The 19,017-nt window shown below is 43.9% G+C and overlaps 1 protein-coding gene across 4 annotated transcripts in view; it reads right to left on the bottom strand.

Annotated features, from left to right (window-relative positions):
* mfsd3 (major facilitator superfamily domain containing 3) overlaps positions 1 to 19,017 on the bottom strand; it is a 130,869-nt gene that overhangs the window by 66,973 nt on the left and 44,879 nt on the right. For 2 of the 4 annotated variants that reach the window (XM_068029961.1, XM_068029960.1), the window contains exon 4: positions 15,765 to 15,868. In XM_068029961.1, coding sequence (XP_067886062.1) covers positions 15,765 to 15,868 — 104 coding nt within the window. Of the gene's footprint in view, positions 1 to 15,561; positions 15,644 to 15,764; positions 15,869 to 19,017 lie in introns of all 4 variants that reach the window. The other 2 variants (XM_068029962.1, XM_068029963.1) reach the window with 2 other exon arrangements.

Here is a 19,017-nt window from a genome sequence, read left to right as displayed (position 1 = left end):
GATTTGGGTTGTTCCTAGCTGTCGAATCTCAGTTCTCCCGTATGCTGTTAGCATGACATTGTTTGGTTTCAGAGCACCTTCCCTTGGATAACCATTTTTCTCCAAATTTTCAGGAAAGATCTTCTGGTATAGTCTGAGCAGGATGATGTTACTCTGCACTCCAGTATCAATCTTCACCTTCAGATTTATCATTGTGGGCTTGTTTCTCACCCTCTTCCTGATCTGAAAGGTTTGTGTGAATTTCTTTTCTCTGGGAACTATCCAGACATTTTGTGCAATTCTATGGTTCCTGTGTCTATCACGTTCTCAAACCCATCGTCATCTTTCAGGGTATGGATATTTTGGTTTCTTTCACTATTCCTTCGCCCTGTTACTCTGGCTCTGATGGCTCATCTACCACCTTCTTGCCTTGTTCTGCACATCTTTTTCCAGTGATTGGTCTTTCCGCAAGCTCTGCTGATTGATCCATATCCGGGACATTTCCCTGTGTCTATGAATTCATGTGGTTGTCCACAGCTCCTGCACGTCTTTCTCTCTGTCTGGTGTACATTCTTTTGTTGTTGTTTCACTGCATCAACCCTGCTACCTTTCTCTTGGCTTAACTGAAGACTAGCCGTTTGGGAGGCCAGAATCTTCATCTGTCTGCTCGTGGCTTCATGTGCTCTGGCAGTGTCTACAGCCTGTGATATTGTGAGCTTGTCCTGTCCGGTTACAGCTTTCTGTACTTCAGGATGTGAAGAACCCCAAATGAGCTGATCTACCAGACGTTCATCTGCATCCTTAAATTTACATTTTTCAATCTTGCTACAAAATTGTCAATAGGCTCACCTAGTTCCTGTCTGAGGTCTTGAAATTCATATTGGTATATCTGATGATTTTATTTTGGCTGGAGATGGGTGCTGAATCTTTCAAAAATTTGGTCTGGGTTTCTGCTGTCCTCTTCACTTAGGTCCCAGCTGTTAAATAAATTTAATCCTTTATCTCCAGCCCACAGAAGGATATAACTGACTCTCTCCACTTCACTACTGCCTGTTAGGAAGCTACTGAATGCCAAATTGCACTTTTGTTTAAACTTCTCAAATGCCTCTACGACATTATCAGCTTCCCAATTCATTATGGGCTGTAGCTGGGCATTCATTCCTGTCCCGGCTGACATTTCGTTTTTCTTTCTGTTTTCGCACGAGTCACTCAGTTTTTTTTTCTCTCTCTCTGGCACTAATTTGGGTCAATTTTCTCAATATGATGCTTTTAAAAATGTTCCGGGTTTACCCACAGACACTCGCTGCCACCATGTTACATCTTTATGTTGCTTTCTGGTTCCCAGAAAAGGACAGCCTTTTCCAAGGGAACCAGAAAGCAACAGAAAGACATAACAGGCTGACAGATAGGGAAGGAGAATGCGGAACAGAATGACAAATAACATGGAATAAAAAGGCAGGATACCAGTGTGAAGTACTTTTGTAATCATTTTACTTTTCTTCCTTCCTCTCCTGCTGTTGATTCATGCTTGGAAATGGTTCCATGGCACCAGGTATCTTCCAGGTAACTCAAACAAATTCAAATTTGCGAATCAAAACTAGAAATTTGAGCAATCTCATTTTGGTTGCATGGTGGACACAGGGAATGATTCCTGTGCCTGAATGGCCCCAGGTGCACCTGATGGTGAGCCTTGGGCCTCATTATCATTGAGCCGGTGAATTGCAGATATCTAATATGCATCCACAGCTCGCCGAGAGCTGGGGGAGGGTGTGGTGGGGGAAGGATGGGGTTGCCTTAGTGGTTCACATGCATAAATGCATACATATTCTTACATTTTACTTTGTTGATTGCGGCCTAACAGATGGTTCCTCTAAAGACTGCCTGTTAGGTCACAAGTAGGGTTGGTTTTCCTGAGTGCAGTGGCCACTGGCTGCTTCAGGGTAAACAAACCTTGCAGAGAGGGTCTCAAACAGGTGTTAGGTCCCTTGTTTACATATCCAAAGGGTCTAACACTTGTTTCTGGCATGGGCACTGCACATCTATTATTTGGCCTCGACCACCATGATGGATGGCGCACTTCTGGCTCGTAATGAGCGTGTGCTTCCTGCTCGCCATATTGGTGCCAAATTTCTAGGCCAAAGTCTGTTTGAACTGTGAGGCTGTATCAATTTTGGCACAGAACTATTGTGTATATTGATAACAATTAGGATGTGAAGATACCACCTATGTATAACTAAATATAATGTGCTGACCTCATTTTCTGGATGAAAAAAGGCAACAGGTGAGGCACAACAATGATTTGAAAAGTCTTTTTTTTAAATCTATTAGCAAATACAAAGAAACTAAGTCTCTTCATCGCATAGCAGCATTTATTTAGAATTGTATTCTGTTTCACTCTACAGATATTTAATCCACATGAACGATTCACATCTTAACTCTGTAATTGCTTACTTTAACCAGTCCAAATCCATACAATTTCTTCAAAAGGTTTTGCAATGAAGCATCTATACTAGATTTTATTTTCGATTAAGATCAAATAAAACAATGCCACACAACCCAGGATAATCCCTGGGATTAGTGTAAAGTCAGCTAATCTCAGCTGCATTCTAGAGAGGAGTGCTACTCTTGGCTTTTGTGCAGCTGGGTTATAAAGCAGCAAATTGGCCAGAGCCATTCCAGTGACATATATGTGGAGAACATAGACAAAGACAAGAGACTCGGCTGGAATCTAATTGAGCAGCCTATCACTCACTGACGAGGCACACACATGAATAATAGCTACTTGGGTGAGGTTCCATAGACCATCAGAACCCACTAAACTGTAGCCGAGCTGGGGCGACCTTTGTCAAGTCACAGCCTTATTCATTTTGGAAAACATGGTGGGGTCTCATCATCATTGAACAGGTGAGCTACCAGCATTAATCACACCGCCTATAGGCATCTCACCATTTGGAAGGTCAAGAAATCCAGCGGGACAGACAACCATTATAGGATTGCAACAGCACCTTAAAGGGAAGAACTGGAAAGATCGGGGGTTAATGGAACAGCTTATTTCAGTGTTGGAGAAATACAGAATGCACATCCAACAACAAGCAGTTGAAATTAATGAAGATTTCAGGCTTAAAAATCCCAGAAGAATCAAGGAAAAATGACAGCCAGATCTTCTTTCAGCTTTCCCTTACTGTTTCAAATGATCCCTTTAAGTGACGCTACAAATGGCTGCTTCTTAACCTGTATCACCCATAATTTGTGGTGGGTTGAAGAAGTATAATGCCAGTGCTGATTGCCTTCAAAATTTGAAGATTCCATGAGGGTCTAACTGTTCCATTTGAGCCTGTCCCGACCTGTTTCCAGTAGGAATAATGGCTACCTAAATCATGGACCATCCAAAAATCAGAATGGGTGAACTTTCAGCTGTAGGTGTTATAGAGTCATAGAGTTGTACAGCATAGAAACAGGCCCTTTGGCCCACTGTGTCCATGCCGACCATAATGCTTATCTATACTAATCCCACCTGCCTGCATTAATTCCATATCCTTCTATGCCTTGCTCATTCAAGTACCTGTCCAGATGCCTCTTAAATGTTGCTACTGTTCCTGCCTCCACCACCTCCTCTGGCAGCTCATTCCAGATACCCACTATTCTTTGTGTGAAAAATGTATCCCTTTGATCCCCTTTAAACCTCCTCCCTCTCACCTCAACTCTATGCCCTCTAGTTTTAGTCACCCCTACCATGAGAAACAGACTCTGGCTATCTACCCTATCTATGCCTCTCATATTTGTATATACCTCTATCATGTCCCCTCTCAGCCTCCTTCGCTCCAGGGAAAACAGACCCAGCCTATCCAATCTCTCTTTATAACTCAAGCCCTCCAAACCAGGCAACATCCTTGTGAATCTTTTCTGCATCCTCTCCAGCTTAATTACATCTTCCCTGTAGTGCGGCAACCAGAACTGCGCACAGTACTCCAAGTGCGGCCTAACCAACGTTATGTACAAATGTAACATGACATCCCAACTCTGGTACGCAATGCCTCGGCCGATGAAGGCAAGCATGCCATACGCCTTCTTCACCACCCTGTCTATCTGTGTTGCCACTTTCATAGAACTATGTACTTGCACCCCAAGGTCTCTCTGCTCAACAACACTCCCCAGGGCCCTGCCATTCACTGTATATGTCCTGCCCTGGTTTAACTTCCTAAAATGCATCACTTCACACTTGTCTGCATTAAATTCCATTTGCCACTCCCTTGCTCACTTTCCCAGTTGATCTATATCCTGTTGTAACCTTAGACAGCCTTCTTCACTGTCCACTATACCACCAATTTTGGTGTCATCTGCAAACTTACTAATCATGCCCCCTACATTCACATCCAAGTCATTAATATATATGACAAACAACAGAGGGCCCAGCACCGATCCCTGAGGCACACCACTGCTCACCGGCCTCCAATCTGAAAAACAATCCTCCACCACCACCATCTGCCTCCTATCACCAAGCCAATTTTATATTCAATTTGCTAGCTCACCCTGGATCCCATGTGTTCGAACCTTCTGGACCAGCCTTCTATGCGGGACCTTGTCAAAGGCCTTGCTAAAGTCCAAGTAGACAACGCCCATCGCCCTGCCCTCGACAATCATCTTGGTCATCTCCTCAAAAATCTCAATCAAATTCGTGAGACATGACTTCCCACGCACAAAGCCATGCTGACTATCCCTAATCAGATCATGCCTTTCCAGATGCATATAAATCCTGTCTCTCAGAATCCCTTCAATAACTTTCCCACCACTGATGTAAGGCTCACCGGCCTGAAGTTTCCTGGCTTAGCCCTGCTGCCCTTCTTAAATAAAGGCACAACATTAGCTAACCTCCAGTCTTCCGGTACCTCACCCGTGGCTAACGATGATACAAAAATCTCTGCCAGGGCCCCAGTAATCTCCTCCCTTGCTTCCCAGAGCATCCTAGGATACACCTGGTCAGGCCCTGGGGATTTATCCACTTTGATACACTTCAAAACCTCCAACAGCTCCTCCTTTGTAATGTTGATATGCTCCAGGATATCGGTGTTCCCTCCCTTGAACTCACTAGCTTCAATGACTTTCTCCACGGTAAATACGGACGAGAAATATTCATTTAAGACCTCGCCCATTTCCTGTGGCTCCACACATAGATTGCCACACTGATCTTGAAGGGGACCTACTCTCTCCCTAGCTACCCTTTTTACTCTTAATATACTTATAGAATCTTTTAGGATTCTTCTTTATCTTATCAGCCAGGGAAATCTCATAGCCCCTTTTTGCCCTCCTAATTTCCTTCTTAAGTGTACTCCTGCATCCCTTATACTCCTCGAGGGACTCGCTCGATCCCAGCTGCCTATACCTGACATATGCCTCCTTCTTTGTCCTGACCAGACCCTCAATATCCCTAGTCAACCAATGTTCCCTAAACTTGCCAGCCTTGCCCTTCCATCTAACAGGAACATGCTGGCCCTGAACTCTTCCTGTCTCACTTTTAAAAGCCTCCCACTTGCCAGACGTCCCTTTACCTGTAATCAAGCTCTCCCATTTAATTTTTGTGAGTTCCTGTCTGATGCCATCGAAATTAGCCTTCCCCCAATTTAGGACTTCAACCCTATAATTCCTACACCTATCTGTGATTTCCCTACATATATCCTCCTCCACTTCCCTCTGACTATTGGGGGGCCTATAGCATAATCCCATCAAAGTGATCACCCCTTTCTTATTTCTAAGTTCTACCCATATGACCTCGCTGGACAATCCCCCCAGTATATCCTCTCTAAGTACTGCCATGATGTCCTCCCTGATCAATAGGGCAACTCCCCCTCCTCTCTTACCTCCACCTCTGTCACGCCGGAAGGATCGATACCCCGGAACATTGAGCTGCCAGTCCTGCCCATCCCTCAACCACGTTTCCGTAATAGCTATAATATCACAATCCCATGTACCATTCCATGCTCTGAGTTCATCTGCCTTACCTGTAAGGCTTCTTGCATTAAAGTAAATGCAGTTTAGCCTACCAGATCTTCCAGGCTCCCTGTCCTCCCCATGCCCGGCCAGCCTACTGGACTTGCTTGCTTTAACCTCTACATTTGCCTCAACTATCTCATCTGAGAGACTACTACTTTGGTCCCACCCCCCTGCAAGACTAGTTTAAACCCTTTCCGCAGGATATTGGTCCCCCTCCAGTTTAGATGCAACCCGTCCTTCTTGTACAGGTCAGCCCTCCTGCCTACACCAGCTCTTCAGCCATGCATTCATTTGCCTAATCCTCCTATTCCTACCCTCACTCGCACGTGGTACAGGGAGTAATCCTGAGATTACAACCCTCGAGGTCCTGGTTTTTAACCTTCTGCCGAACTCCCTATATTCACTTTGCAGGACCTCATCTCTCTATCTGCCTATGTTGTTAGTACCAATATGGACCACGACCTCTGGCTGCTCACCCTCCCCTTTCAGAATGTCCTGCAGCCGCTCCAAGACATCCTTGACCCTAGCACCAGGGAGGCAACATACCATCCTGCAGTGTCGTTTGTGGCCACAGAAACGCCTATCTGCACCCCTTACGATAGAATCCCCTATCACTATAGCTCTTCCAACCCTTTTCCTCCCCTGCTGTGCAGCAGAGCCCTCCGCGGTGCCACGAACTTGGCTGTTGCTGCTTTCCCCTGGGAGGTCATCTCCACCAACCGTATCCAAAGCAGTATATCTGTTTGAGAGGGGGATGGCCACAGGGGACTCCTACACTACCTGCCTGTGCCTACTACTCCGTCTGGTGGTCACCCATCTCTTTTCTGCTGGTGTAGCCATTATCTGCGGTGTGACCACCTCACTAAACGTGCTATCCACGTGTTCCTTTCCCAATTTTTGTCCCACCAATGGCCTGTTACCATTTAACAAGACAAATATAAATCAACCCTCCAGAGTGGAGGGTTGCTGGATGGAAATACAAATCGGGAACAGGGCCCAAATTCCTAAGTTGCTGGAAGGTGGAAATTGGGCAGTTTGCCCGCAATGACTATAATTTGGGATGGAATCAGGATCAATTTTCCTTCCATTTACAATCAATCCAAAATCCAGATCTGGTGGGGGAAGAGGAGTGGGCAAATATTCCAACTGTGCCCTCTATGTCCAAAGCAAGTTTGAGGAATATCTGGGGACATTCCAGAGCTACCCCAGAGCTCCAGTCAGTGTAACACTTGCTTGCCCCAATGGAGCCCACCACAATGAAAGCAGGTGTTGGTTTCGCACTGTACCTTCCAAAAACCCGAGAGATCTTAAGGAACAAAGATTAATTGATCATAGAGGGGATTGATAACCCCTCTTCAATCCATTAAGATCCCTGTCTAATGCAGGGAGTCACTTCAATATACCAACTCAGGAAGGATCCTCTGTTGCATTTCCACAGAAAAGGGCCACTACCCGAATATTAATTTGACCCCATAGCTGGAAATTCGGATGATAAAGGCCTAAATAGCCAGCAGATGGAAGTTCTGTCCCATCACACATCTGACGGTGAAGCCAGGATCCCAACTCAACTCTCAACTCCCTATGCCCTTAAAGGTATATTCAGTAGCTTTGGAATCTAGTTAAGCTTTTGTTAATTTAGCCAAGATAACCTTGCCATTAATTATTTTAGCTAAAAAATTTATACTATGCCTCAGTTACATTTTTCAAACTTTACACTATATTGTTCCTCTTGGGTTCAGCATCCACAACCTATGAACCAGAACGTGCCTTTACGTGCCCAATATCAAGGCAAACAACAGAGAGTGAGGAATTAAATTTCCACTGTACGCTACTTTACTGGAATGTACCACACCCTCCCATCTGACACTCCTCATCTTTGATAGGCAGTTTGAATATAAACTCTATGCAAATAGCAATCAGGCTATAAACCTAAAAAAAAATTAACTTAACACTAGATGATTTCCCGTGACATTGCACATTCAGAGTCAAAATCAAGTCGAGTATTCAGACCAAGCAGGCTTAAGCATGGAATAACTAGATCAAAGTGGAGAAGGAGGAGCCAAGATAAAGGAGGAGCCAAGATAAGGGAGGGGAGAGGAGAGTGGGTGAGGATGGTCTGGAGAGATTAAGAAAGAATGAAAAGGATGCAGAGAGTAGACGATGTGGGAAATGGGGCAGTGAAGAAGAACATTGTAAGGAGCTGGAAAGAGAGAACATAGGAACAGAGCTGGCCAATCAGCCATTCAAGCCTGGCCCACAATTCAATTAGATCATGGCTAATCAGTACTTCAGCACTATATACCTGCCTTGGTTTCATTGCCCTTAATACCCATACCTGGCAAAAATCAATCAAACCTAGGTGACAGGCCAGGGATCACAAACAATCTTAGCAAGAGACGTGAGGCTAGCAAACAGGATCAGTGAGGAGAGAGAGCTCAAGTTAATGCAGTCTCTAAACCAGCAAGGCCAAAGAAGCTTGGTGGGGGACCAAAAACAGAACTCACCAGTGTGGGGGAAGGGGTTGGATGTAATTCATCTATTACTGTTAGGCTGGCCCATCACTGAAAGCAATATTCAGCAGCAATCTCCAACTGCACACAGGTGGGTACACCAACTCCTGGAAGGCTTACACAGGCAAAAATGGTTTCAGCTACTTGGCAGTCAGTGGCACAATTAACACTATAGTAAGGCCATTTTTGTGTCAGGTGTTGACTCTTACACTCTGAAAGCTGAGAGGTGAAGAGTCCATTGAGCCAGAGAAGAAGATGCATATTTCAGCATGCAATTAATAACAAATGCCAGCTCATCATAAAGCACAGGGGTAAATGGGGAAAAAATCCTGGTTTTAAAAAACAGAATTTTGCATTTTTGAAATGTTACGACACCCTGATCAAAAATCAAATGGAGGAAATGGAAGTATGCAAATGCTTAGATATAAGCCACATTTTCATTAATATTTCAATCATTCAAAGTCCTTTGAGCACCCACTTCCTTCTTTACACTACGTAGAATTTGAATTAAAAAACTTGTCAAAACTCTGACGTTTGCTTAAAGGGTGTCACATCTCTGTTGACAAAGCTATTGAAATAAATAGCAGATTACTGCCAGTCGTGACATGAAAGATCAAACCGTTTTTCTGATCTTGTTTATCATCCTTCGCAACAACTTTGATGCATTGTGACCTATTGGAGTTGTCTGTAAATAAGAGCAGCTTTTTCACACTCTTCCATTAAATCCTTCTCTCAAGTCAAATTCTAATCATATTTTTTGATATTTGTGTTTCAAAGTCTTTCTTTTGCCACCTTATTTTCAAAAACAAGATTTAAAAAACCTTTCAACTGGCTTTTGCACAGACAGCAAACAAACAAAAACAACAGGGGAAAAGTTTCAGGAGAACAAACTGTAATAAAAGAGGTATGTGCAAAACAAGACACTGGCCGGAATTCTACGAGGGGCGGACAGGAGCCAGCCTCCGATTTAAAAGTCAGTGGCGACCCTGTTTCCGCCTCCCCTGGGGCTCTGTTCCGTATTTTACGAGTCCCCAGGCTTTAATTGTGCCGAGGCGGGACTGTCACCTGCTTGAGGGAAGAAGTCCCGCCTCATTGAGCTGACGGCCAATCAGCAGGCCGGCAGCTCTTAGTCCCAGCAGTACCACTGGGAGTGGTGGCCACTGCTAGGACTGCAGCCCAGCTGAAGATAGAAGATATGGAGCCGGGAGGCAAGGTAAGTTTTGGTTGCCTCGCTGGGGTATTCGGTCGGGCCCTGGCCAGGCAAGGGTGGTCAGCTGGAGGGGGGAAGGGGGGCATGTTGGGTGCTGGGGTTGGTTGGGGTAGCGGGGGAGGCCATCCATCGGGCACCCTGTGCCCAATGAGCAGGGCCCCCCGCCCCCGGGACAATCGGCTGCCGCCTAGTTTTCCCAGGCGGCTTTTCCCGGCTCCAGGACACCCACTTGCCATGTGTAAAATCTGTGTGGAGGCAGGCGAAGGCCCTTAAGTGGCCACTTAAGGGCCTTGATTGGCCAGGGGCGGGTGGGCCATTTATGCCCCCCCCCCACCCGCCGCCCTATGTAAAGGGCGGCGGAGGCGGCAGCGGGTTAGGAAAGCCTCCCAGAGTCTCCCGCTCCTGCCATCATTCCGCTCGTTGGGGTGGCATAAAATTCCAGCCACTGTCTTTTTGTTGAGGTTCCTAGGCTATATGTCCATCAACAACAATTCAATTCAGGAACACAAAGAAGATCTGCGTTTTTATAAAGATTTTTTTGCAGCCTGACTAATACTGTGCATCTGTGAACAACTTTTAATGCTTCAAATGCTCTGTCACCAGCAATTTTTGGTACCTAACTTTATTTTTATACCATTGCATTTACTGCAGTGAATTTATGAATCCTATTTGTCAGTGAGAGATTTTTCTCATTCCTCATCCCTCTCCAACTCAATTCCTTTCTTACCTATCCTGCCATTTATTCTCTCTCCTATCTTTCTTAAGTTATGTCCCTTCATTCTCGCAGCACCATTTCTCTTTCCCTGTTACCTGTCCCCCTGCATTTCATAGTATGAATATTGGGACCAAAATAAAACACTGCTAGAGCTTCAACTAACGTCAGCACCGAATATAGAAAAGCTAGAACCCAGTATTACTGCTGATGTAAAGCTTTATGTCGGCAGCAATTGTGCGATAGTAGTCAGCAGTATTAAAATGCTGAATGGAGACTTTGAAGTATGAACACTGATACGCTCAAATCATCCCCGGGGGTAATTAAGCTACAGATTGGGTACTTAACAGGAAAGTGCCACATATTGCAGCAGTAATACATCACTGGTGCACTGTTCGTCTTGCACAATAGGTCTTGTTCAGTGAAGAAGTAGGAGTTTCCATTTAAAGGTGAATTTGTCCAAATTTTTTTTTAGGTTTGATAGCACATGGGGTCTATTTTCAGCATCCCTTCAGCAATGGACTTGGACAAGGAGGGTCAGCAAGAGCAGGAAATGGCTACTTCTGATGATAAGTGGTACAAGTAGTATGCAGTTAAGCTCTGCCACTCCGATACAAAGCAGGCAAAACTACCAGTCAACGATCACTGTGGTGTGCCTAAGGAGACTGAGGTTTAGTAAAGAGATAATGAAAAGGTGAGTCATCTTCTTACAGAAGACCTCCACACAACATGTGACACTGAAAGTGGCCATGAAAGTCAGCATGGCCATTTATTTTTCTATAGTGTGCTCCTACCAGCATTGAGGGCTCTTTCTGGCTCAGTCAGCCTCTTTACTGATTATAGATGTATCAAGGACATCACAAATGCATTATTAGATTAGAGATACAGCACTGAAACAGGCCCTTCGGCCCACCGAGTCTGTGCCGAACATCAACCACCCATTTTATACTAATCCTACACTAATCCCATATTCCCAACAAACATCCCCACCTGTCCCTATATTTCCCTACCACCTACCTATACTAGTGACAATTTATAATGGCCAATTTACCTATCAACCTGCAAGTCTTTTGGCTTGTGGGAGGAAACCGGAGCACCCGGAGAAAACCCACGCAGACACAGGGAGAACTTGCAAACTCCACACAGGCAGTACCCGGAATCGAACCCGGGTCCCTGGAGCTGTGAGGCTGCGGTGCTAACCACTGCGCCACTGTGCCGCCCTCTTGGACTGGCCTACATGTGACTCCAGACTCACAGCAATGTTCTTGACTCTTACCTGCCCTCTGAAATGGTCCAGCAAGTCACTCAGTTTCCAAGGGCATTGAGCTGGTCCAATGATTTTATCACTTTTGCCACTGACCATCAACAATGTGAGGGCAACATAATTCTACAGATTCCAGAGGGTGATCCCATGTGCCATTTTGCATTCAGGCCTCTATACACAATGGTCCTATCCTGTGTGACCCAAAAGGATTTTTAAAAATCTCAGTATGGACCTGGTATGGAACCATCGGCTCAGAATCATGCAAGTAAATGTCTGCTTCCTCAGAAGTTGTCTTCATTTTCAAGTAATCTCCTGTATCACCCTTATTTGAAAAGAAATGATGAATGGAATAATTTTTTTAAATTTTTTCATGGGATGTGGGCGGTGCTGGCAAGGCCAGCACTTGTTGCCCATTCTAAATTGCCCTTTTAGGGCCAGTCCAAGTAGGACACCAGATTTTCTTCCCTAAAAGACATTAGGGAACCAGATAGGTTTTTACGACAATCAAATATAGTTTCATAATACCATTACTGAGACTAACTTTCAATGCCAGATTTTATTAATTAATTGAAATTAAATTTCACCAGCTGCTATGGTGGGATTTAAACCCCTGTCCCCAGGACATTATCCTGTACTCCTAGATTACTAGTTCAGTGAGATTACCAATATGCCACCATCTCCCTGACTCTCGGGAGACCACAGCAACCATTAGTCCTGACAATTAAGTACTGAACATAGGCAGAAACAGAACACAGGTACAACAAAACTCATACCACAACCAGATTTTTCAAATATTTCATTCATATCCTGAAGCACCAATTTATATGTCTAGACCAATTGATGATAGCCTTATAGTACAATATCCACCAAAGGCATTTCTGAATAATTATTGCCAACTGCGTGCTCTATAATTTCACTCTGACAGAAGGCCTCAATGAGCAGAATGGCATCACGATGGATACAAGCATGCTCACACTCTAACCTCTCCACTGGCTCTATAATTGAAGATAACATCAACGTCTCTGACGACCTTGATAACTGCCTCACTTGCTCCTTTGTTGCTTTTCTCCCCATCCCCACTGCCCCTTGTTACAACAGTCATCTACCTGCCCTCAAATCTGCAGGATGTACACAGTAGCATACCTGATCAGTAACAGTCCAGCTATCTATCACCAAATTTGGCTAAATTACCTCAAGATTTACAGGTGCTCCATTATCAAGCCCTCTTGGTTATTTTTATGTTCCTCCGAGAAAGGAGGAAGTGTGGAGCAGCAGAAAGATTTAAGAGTCGAAGTACTGAAATCACTAAATGCTAGCGATCAGGTCCAAAGAAAAATTAAAAGCTAATGGACTGTGGCCTTTATCTCAAGAGGGTTAGAATACAAAGGGGTGGAAGCTATGTGACATAAAGTTCCGGTTAGACCCCATTTAGAGTAATGTTCCGTTCTGGACACCGCACCTTAGGAAGGATATACTGGCTTTGGAGCGTCTGCAGCACAGATTCACCAGAATGATATCAGGGCTAAAAGGGTTAAATTATGCGGACAGGTTGCACAGACTAGAGTTGTATTTCCCAGCAGATATAAGATTAACTGCGCTCAAGTACTCTCCTTACAAACATCCACCTTCTATCACTCATAAGTTACATTGTCCTAAATGTTGACATCTTTATAATGTCATAATCTTTACCTAATTATCCTGTTAAAACCCTTTATAATTTTAAAAAATCTGTAGTAAATCACCAGTTAGCCTTCTCTGTTTCAATAGAAAAGACCTGTATCTTAAGTGTCTCTTCATAATTAAAGTTTCTCAACCTGGTATAATTCTGATGTACCTATTCTGTATGCTCACCATGGTTTTAATATCCTTTCTATAATGGGGTGCCTAAAATGCCATACAATACTCTGCCTTGTAAACATTTATCACTGAGCCTTACATTTGATTAAGAGAATTAGTGCTCATATCTTTTCATTGTTGGTCATGTTTACCAATCTACCCCTTCCTTCTTATGCTCGCTTTTAAAAAATAATTTCCTTCTTCTCTGCTTCCTTCTACACAAGTTGTAATGCAAATTTTTAGTTTAAAATTACATTTTCTCACTCTGCTCAGCCCTTGGCATCTGTGAAATTTTCTCTATTAAATTCAAACACTGCAAGTCATGTTTCAAAGGGCTGTAGGCAATTTTCTCCCAGGCTCTGGCAATGCCATTCACTAACCAGTTCCAATGAGGTGTATTGAAAGAAATTGGGATGACTAAGGTAGTGATTTTCTCTTGCTACTGTGGAGAAATGTCTGATCTCTGTTCAGCTCCTGCTCTTCTTTCTAGGCTACTTCTAACCAAATAGGTTGAGGTTAAACTCACAAAGTTAATTCCTGAGCCTTACCCAAAACCTTCCATTCCACTGCATTTATTTTTCCATTTAATAATACTATGTAAATATATTATAGAGTAGACTTTATTGCCTAGAAATTTGTTGATGTTGCACCCATTTTACAGGCTTAAAACAACCACCGAAACATCTATTAAGCTAACAGCTAGCAGATATGGGTAAACGTTGAAGTAGAACTGTCCAGGGCCCACACCTGAAACAGATACTAGACACTTTGCATATGCAAATCTGGGGTCAAACAGCTCTTTCAGGCCCCCTTCCCAAAAATGGTCTACTCTGAACGCTGGGCTGGATTTTATGGGCCCCTGTGACAGGGTTGAAGGCAAGGAGGCTCATAGAATCACAACAGGAGACGGGGGAGCGGGGCGGAGGGCCCATCTCCAAGCGACATTGTCGGTGGGGGGATAGGCCGACAACAGCTTTCTTATCCAGAGGTCAATTGAAGCCCTTAACTGATCTTTTAACAGCCTCTTTCTTGCTGCTGCTGGGATTTAACCAGCAGCAGGGGTATGGGGGTGGGGGGGCTCCACCACTCTCGGTGGTCGCTTCTAAATACAAGGCGCCCTTCCTGCAGGCTTGGCAAGGGGTTCCCTCCTCCGTGGGCAATCTGTGGCCCATTGAGGATCCCTGCAGGCAAAAACTGCACCTCCCTCAACACCCTTACCACTGTACTTCACAACCACCCTTCTACAGCCCCCTCGCTGGGGCTGTCTGGGCTGGCCCCGGCGACGTCACCTCATCTACCTCTGGTCCAGGGTTCCAGCACTGGGTCAGAGACGTCTGCAGAACGAGCAGTGGCTACCGCTCCTGGTGGCGTTAACGATACTGCTGAGCTGCTGGCCTTGTGATTGGCTGGCAGCTCTTGGAGGCCAGATCCCCATCTTTAAAGTGACGGAGATACCGACGCCGGGAACGTGGGTTTCGGAACAATGTAGGAACGCACTGGGGGGGCGGAGGAGGGCTCGAAAAGGCTGAGGTAGAGCTCCTCCCACCTTTTTGGCCCATCGCCGGGAGCCCCACTGGCACCACAAAATCCAGCCTGCTGAGTTCAGAATGACCAAGTCTACATGTGTTCTAACGAGCAATCCTTAAAGGGACTGTTGGAGAGCATCACCAAAACGTGGTCTTGGATGGAGCAATACTGGCCCAGAGTTTCATTTGGTAGGTACGCACATCAGGAATTCAGCCAGTGGAGGGGGTAACAGTCGACATATGCCATTTCTGTTTATGAAATATTACTGAGGCAAAATGCCTGTCACGATTGCCTGCATAACTTTAAAAAGTATTTAATTTTGTCGAGTACTTTGAGACTTTGACCTGATAAAACACTACATTAAATGAAATTATAATACATTTCTAATTTCCATTATGAATCTATTTTGACCCTTAATGATGCCTGACCAAATACTGTTAAGTGGAGAAGCATTTTTATAAAAAGATTAGCTCACAAACTACCAAGTTAACTAGTTATGGAAAGCAGCCCACCTAAAATAAAAGAAAGAACTTACATTTATATCGTGCCTTTCACCACCTCTGGACATTCCAAAGCAATTTGCAGCCAAATAAGTACTTTTTGAAGTGTAGTCACTGCTGTAGGAAATACAGCAGTCAACTTGCACACAAATAAACAATATATCTAAACATTCAAGTTGTTTTAATAATGTGCTTCAAATTAAATTAATCCATTCAGTACTAAATTTAATCAACATACCTTTCATTACCAAGGATTCACTTTGAAACAGTAGGAGAAGTAATGTCTGGAAACTCAAATTTGCAATGCGCATCAAGAACAGGATCATAATAAGTGAAAATGCACTGTAATTGAAAACAAATTACATTTAAGTAAATATACTTTGATTTTGCTGTTTGAAGGATAGACATGTTATTTCATGCAAGAGATTCTGTACAAGGAACTCAAACATATAAACTGAATTGTGTTGAGGTTTATAGGGAATGAAGTTTTCATATGTTTACAAATGAGACAGCAAATAGTTTCGTCTTCGCATAACTAAAACTTTCAGTCACATAAAGTGATGTTATTAACATTTATGAGAATTTACACGATTAAAGTACGATTTTATTGACCTTGTATAAGTTAGATCTGTAATTGTATGAGCAGAAAGAGAGATAGATTTTAATTTACCAATCGGTTCTGAGTAGACTAAAAAAAGAGGCTATTTGTTCGGCATCCATCAACATGTGAAATAATCTGGCAGTTCATTATAGCTAGTTGGAGATTTTTATTTTGTAGCAGGCTTGGCAAAGATCTTGAAAATGTGATTAGCCAAAGAATCTAAAAGTGTAACAGCATAGGCTATACAGGCTTCCTCTGCACAGACCCATTGAGGTCAGGGATAGTATTAACTAAACATGGGACTTTGCCATATTTTGCTCAACTGTTAAAGCACCTTTAAGATTTGGAAGAAATATGAATCCTCCAGTAGATAGAAATTAAAAGCATTTTTATTTTCTCAGAAGAGTTTCCTGTTGATGGTTTTAGAGTTTTACAGAGAACAAAAAAATCATTATTTAACTTTCTTGGAAACTAGCCACAAGTTGAGATGAAACATAAACCATCCCAGCATTACTCCAGCTAATTGACTCCTTGGAAGGGCTTAAAGCATAATACATCCTCTGGGATGTGTCTCTTAGTAATCAGTCCTTCAACAAGATAGGCAGCACAAGTGGCTAGTAATTAATAGCCAGCAAATGTTTTATTTACAGTTTACAAATCTGCTCTTGCTCTCTCAGAAGCATTACCTGAGATAAATTCTGATAGCTATAAACAGGAAAAGCACTGTGGGAAGTATACAAGCCTGTAGGCAGAATGCAAACACTGGCTCAAGTTTGGGGGTACAAGTTAAAGAACTGAAATATTTTGTTACACAAGAGGAATTCTGTATAAAAGGAAGGTCAGTAGTTAATTGGTGAAGTATATCAAATTGTGCTGGATCCTTGTCCAAATTTGCTTTTAGAACCATGAAACTTAATGAAATTAAGAAAGAGCAAGAAACTCTATCTACTAAAAGAGTTAAACTAAGGTGAATAGGCTTCAGCTAAGTATCTTAAGAAACTGTAACCCAAAATTTTCTGTGCAATGCACGATAAAACTACTAAAGGTAGAACAGGAGGCTAACTCAACAATGTAACTAAATGCATATTTCTGTGAAATGAGACTGAAATATACTCGTACCATTTGTTTTTGTTATTTTTCAAATATAAATGAATGTTTTAAAAATCCATTCTCGAGATACGGCATCTCTGGCAAGGTCAACATTTATTACCCATCCCTGTTGTGGAGAATGAGGCACCGATCAAGAGGACTGTGATTGTGGGGGCCTTAGGAGAAGAAAGCTGAGGAGAATCATTCATTGTTCATCCAACGGGTGATCATGGAGCTTCCCCCTCCCATTAGTTGCTTAACTGTCCACTACCACACATGAATGGATGTGGCTGGACAGCAGAGTTTGACCCAATCTGTTGGTGATTGGATTGCTTACCTCTTTATAGCATACTGTTTCTGCTGTACCCAGCCAGAGTATATTCTGTGCCTTATTACCTTCAATGCTTCACTAGGTTGGCACCTTATTTTCAGGTACTACTGCCATATGCTTTTCTATACTCCTCGTTGAACCAGCGTTGGTCACCTTGCTTGATGGTGGTGGAGCCATGAGGGATACACCAGACCATGAGGTTATAGATTGTGGCGGTATACAAATCTGCTGCTGCTAATGGCCCACAGCACCTCATGATTGCCCAGTTTTGAGCTGCTACATTTGTTTTTAATCTTCGCACTTAGTACAGTGGTAATGCCACATGACATGATGGGACATATGCTCACCGTGAAGACGAAACTTGATCTCCACAAGCTTTTGCAGTAATCACGCCTACCAATACCGTCATGGTCAGATACACCTGCGATACATAGATTGGGGAGGACAAGGTAAAGTAGGTTATTTCCTCATGTTGGTTCCCTTACCACCTGCTGCAATCCCAGTGTGGGAGCTATATCATTCAGGATTCAGCCATATCAGTCAGTGATAGTCATCAAAGTTCCTCCGCACAGAGTACACATTCAATGCTTCCTCCAAGTAGCGTTCAATTTGAAGCTGTATTGACTCATCAGCTGTATGTTACTTTCCCTAACCTAAAGTCATGAGTCTTCATGAGGTCCAGAGTCAATGTTGAGAACTCGCACAGTTGCAACCAATCATCTTTAAACCACCGTGTCCCCACCTCTGGTGGCTCTGTCCTGATGCTTGGACAGAACATACCCAGGGTTGGTGATGGAGGAGTACTGAACAAATGCTGCACTATCAGAGGTACTGTCTTTCAGATGAGACAAAAATGATCCCATGGTATATTTGAAACAGAGGAAGGAGATTCTCCCGGTGTCCCAACCAACATCACTATAACAGATTATTTGGTTATTGATCTCATTACTGAACCTCGATGAGTTTGCACTCGAGTTTAGATCTGGGCACACAAGCTGGTGAGCACAGCACACGCGCTCCTGAGCAGCTGACAGAGGCTGTGAAAGTCCAGGCCTCTGCCAACTGAAGGACTGTGGGAGGCCAGGTCCATGCTGAGCGCCAGGCTCATGAACTGTCTCTGTTGTCAATAGAAATGCTGCAGCTGCAGCGGGAGGTGCAACAACATCTGGCCAGAGGCAATGCATGCCCAAGCACAGACAATGGAGGAGTCCATCCAGGCCTTGAGCTTGACATTGTCTCTGAATGATGCACAAGTGGCATCCTCCATTGAGAGGTTGGTGGCTCTGATGGAGAGCCACATCCAGCAGAGCACTCAGAGACTGCAGAACATTCATGCAGCCCTTCGTACCCTCGTCCTGATCATGGGCTCAAGGCAAGAGGGGGACAGTGGACCTCGAGTCACCACCAAGTCCTCTGTCCTTTCATCAGCAGGGAGACAGAAGTCTGCTTTGCTAGGGAGGAGGAGTGTCT

This window comes from Heterodontus francisci, chromosome 4 (assembly GCF_036365525.1).
Source record: "Heterodontus francisci isolate sHetFra1 chromosome 4, sHetFra1.hap1, whole genome shotgun sequence".
In the NCBI taxonomy this organism is placed as follows: Eukaryota; Metazoa; Chordata; class Chondrichthyes; order Heterodontiformes; family Heterodontidae; genus Heterodontus; species Heterodontus francisci.
The sequence above is the reverse complement of the archived record's forward strand: the minus strand, read 5'-3'. Positions and strand labels throughout refer to the sequence as shown.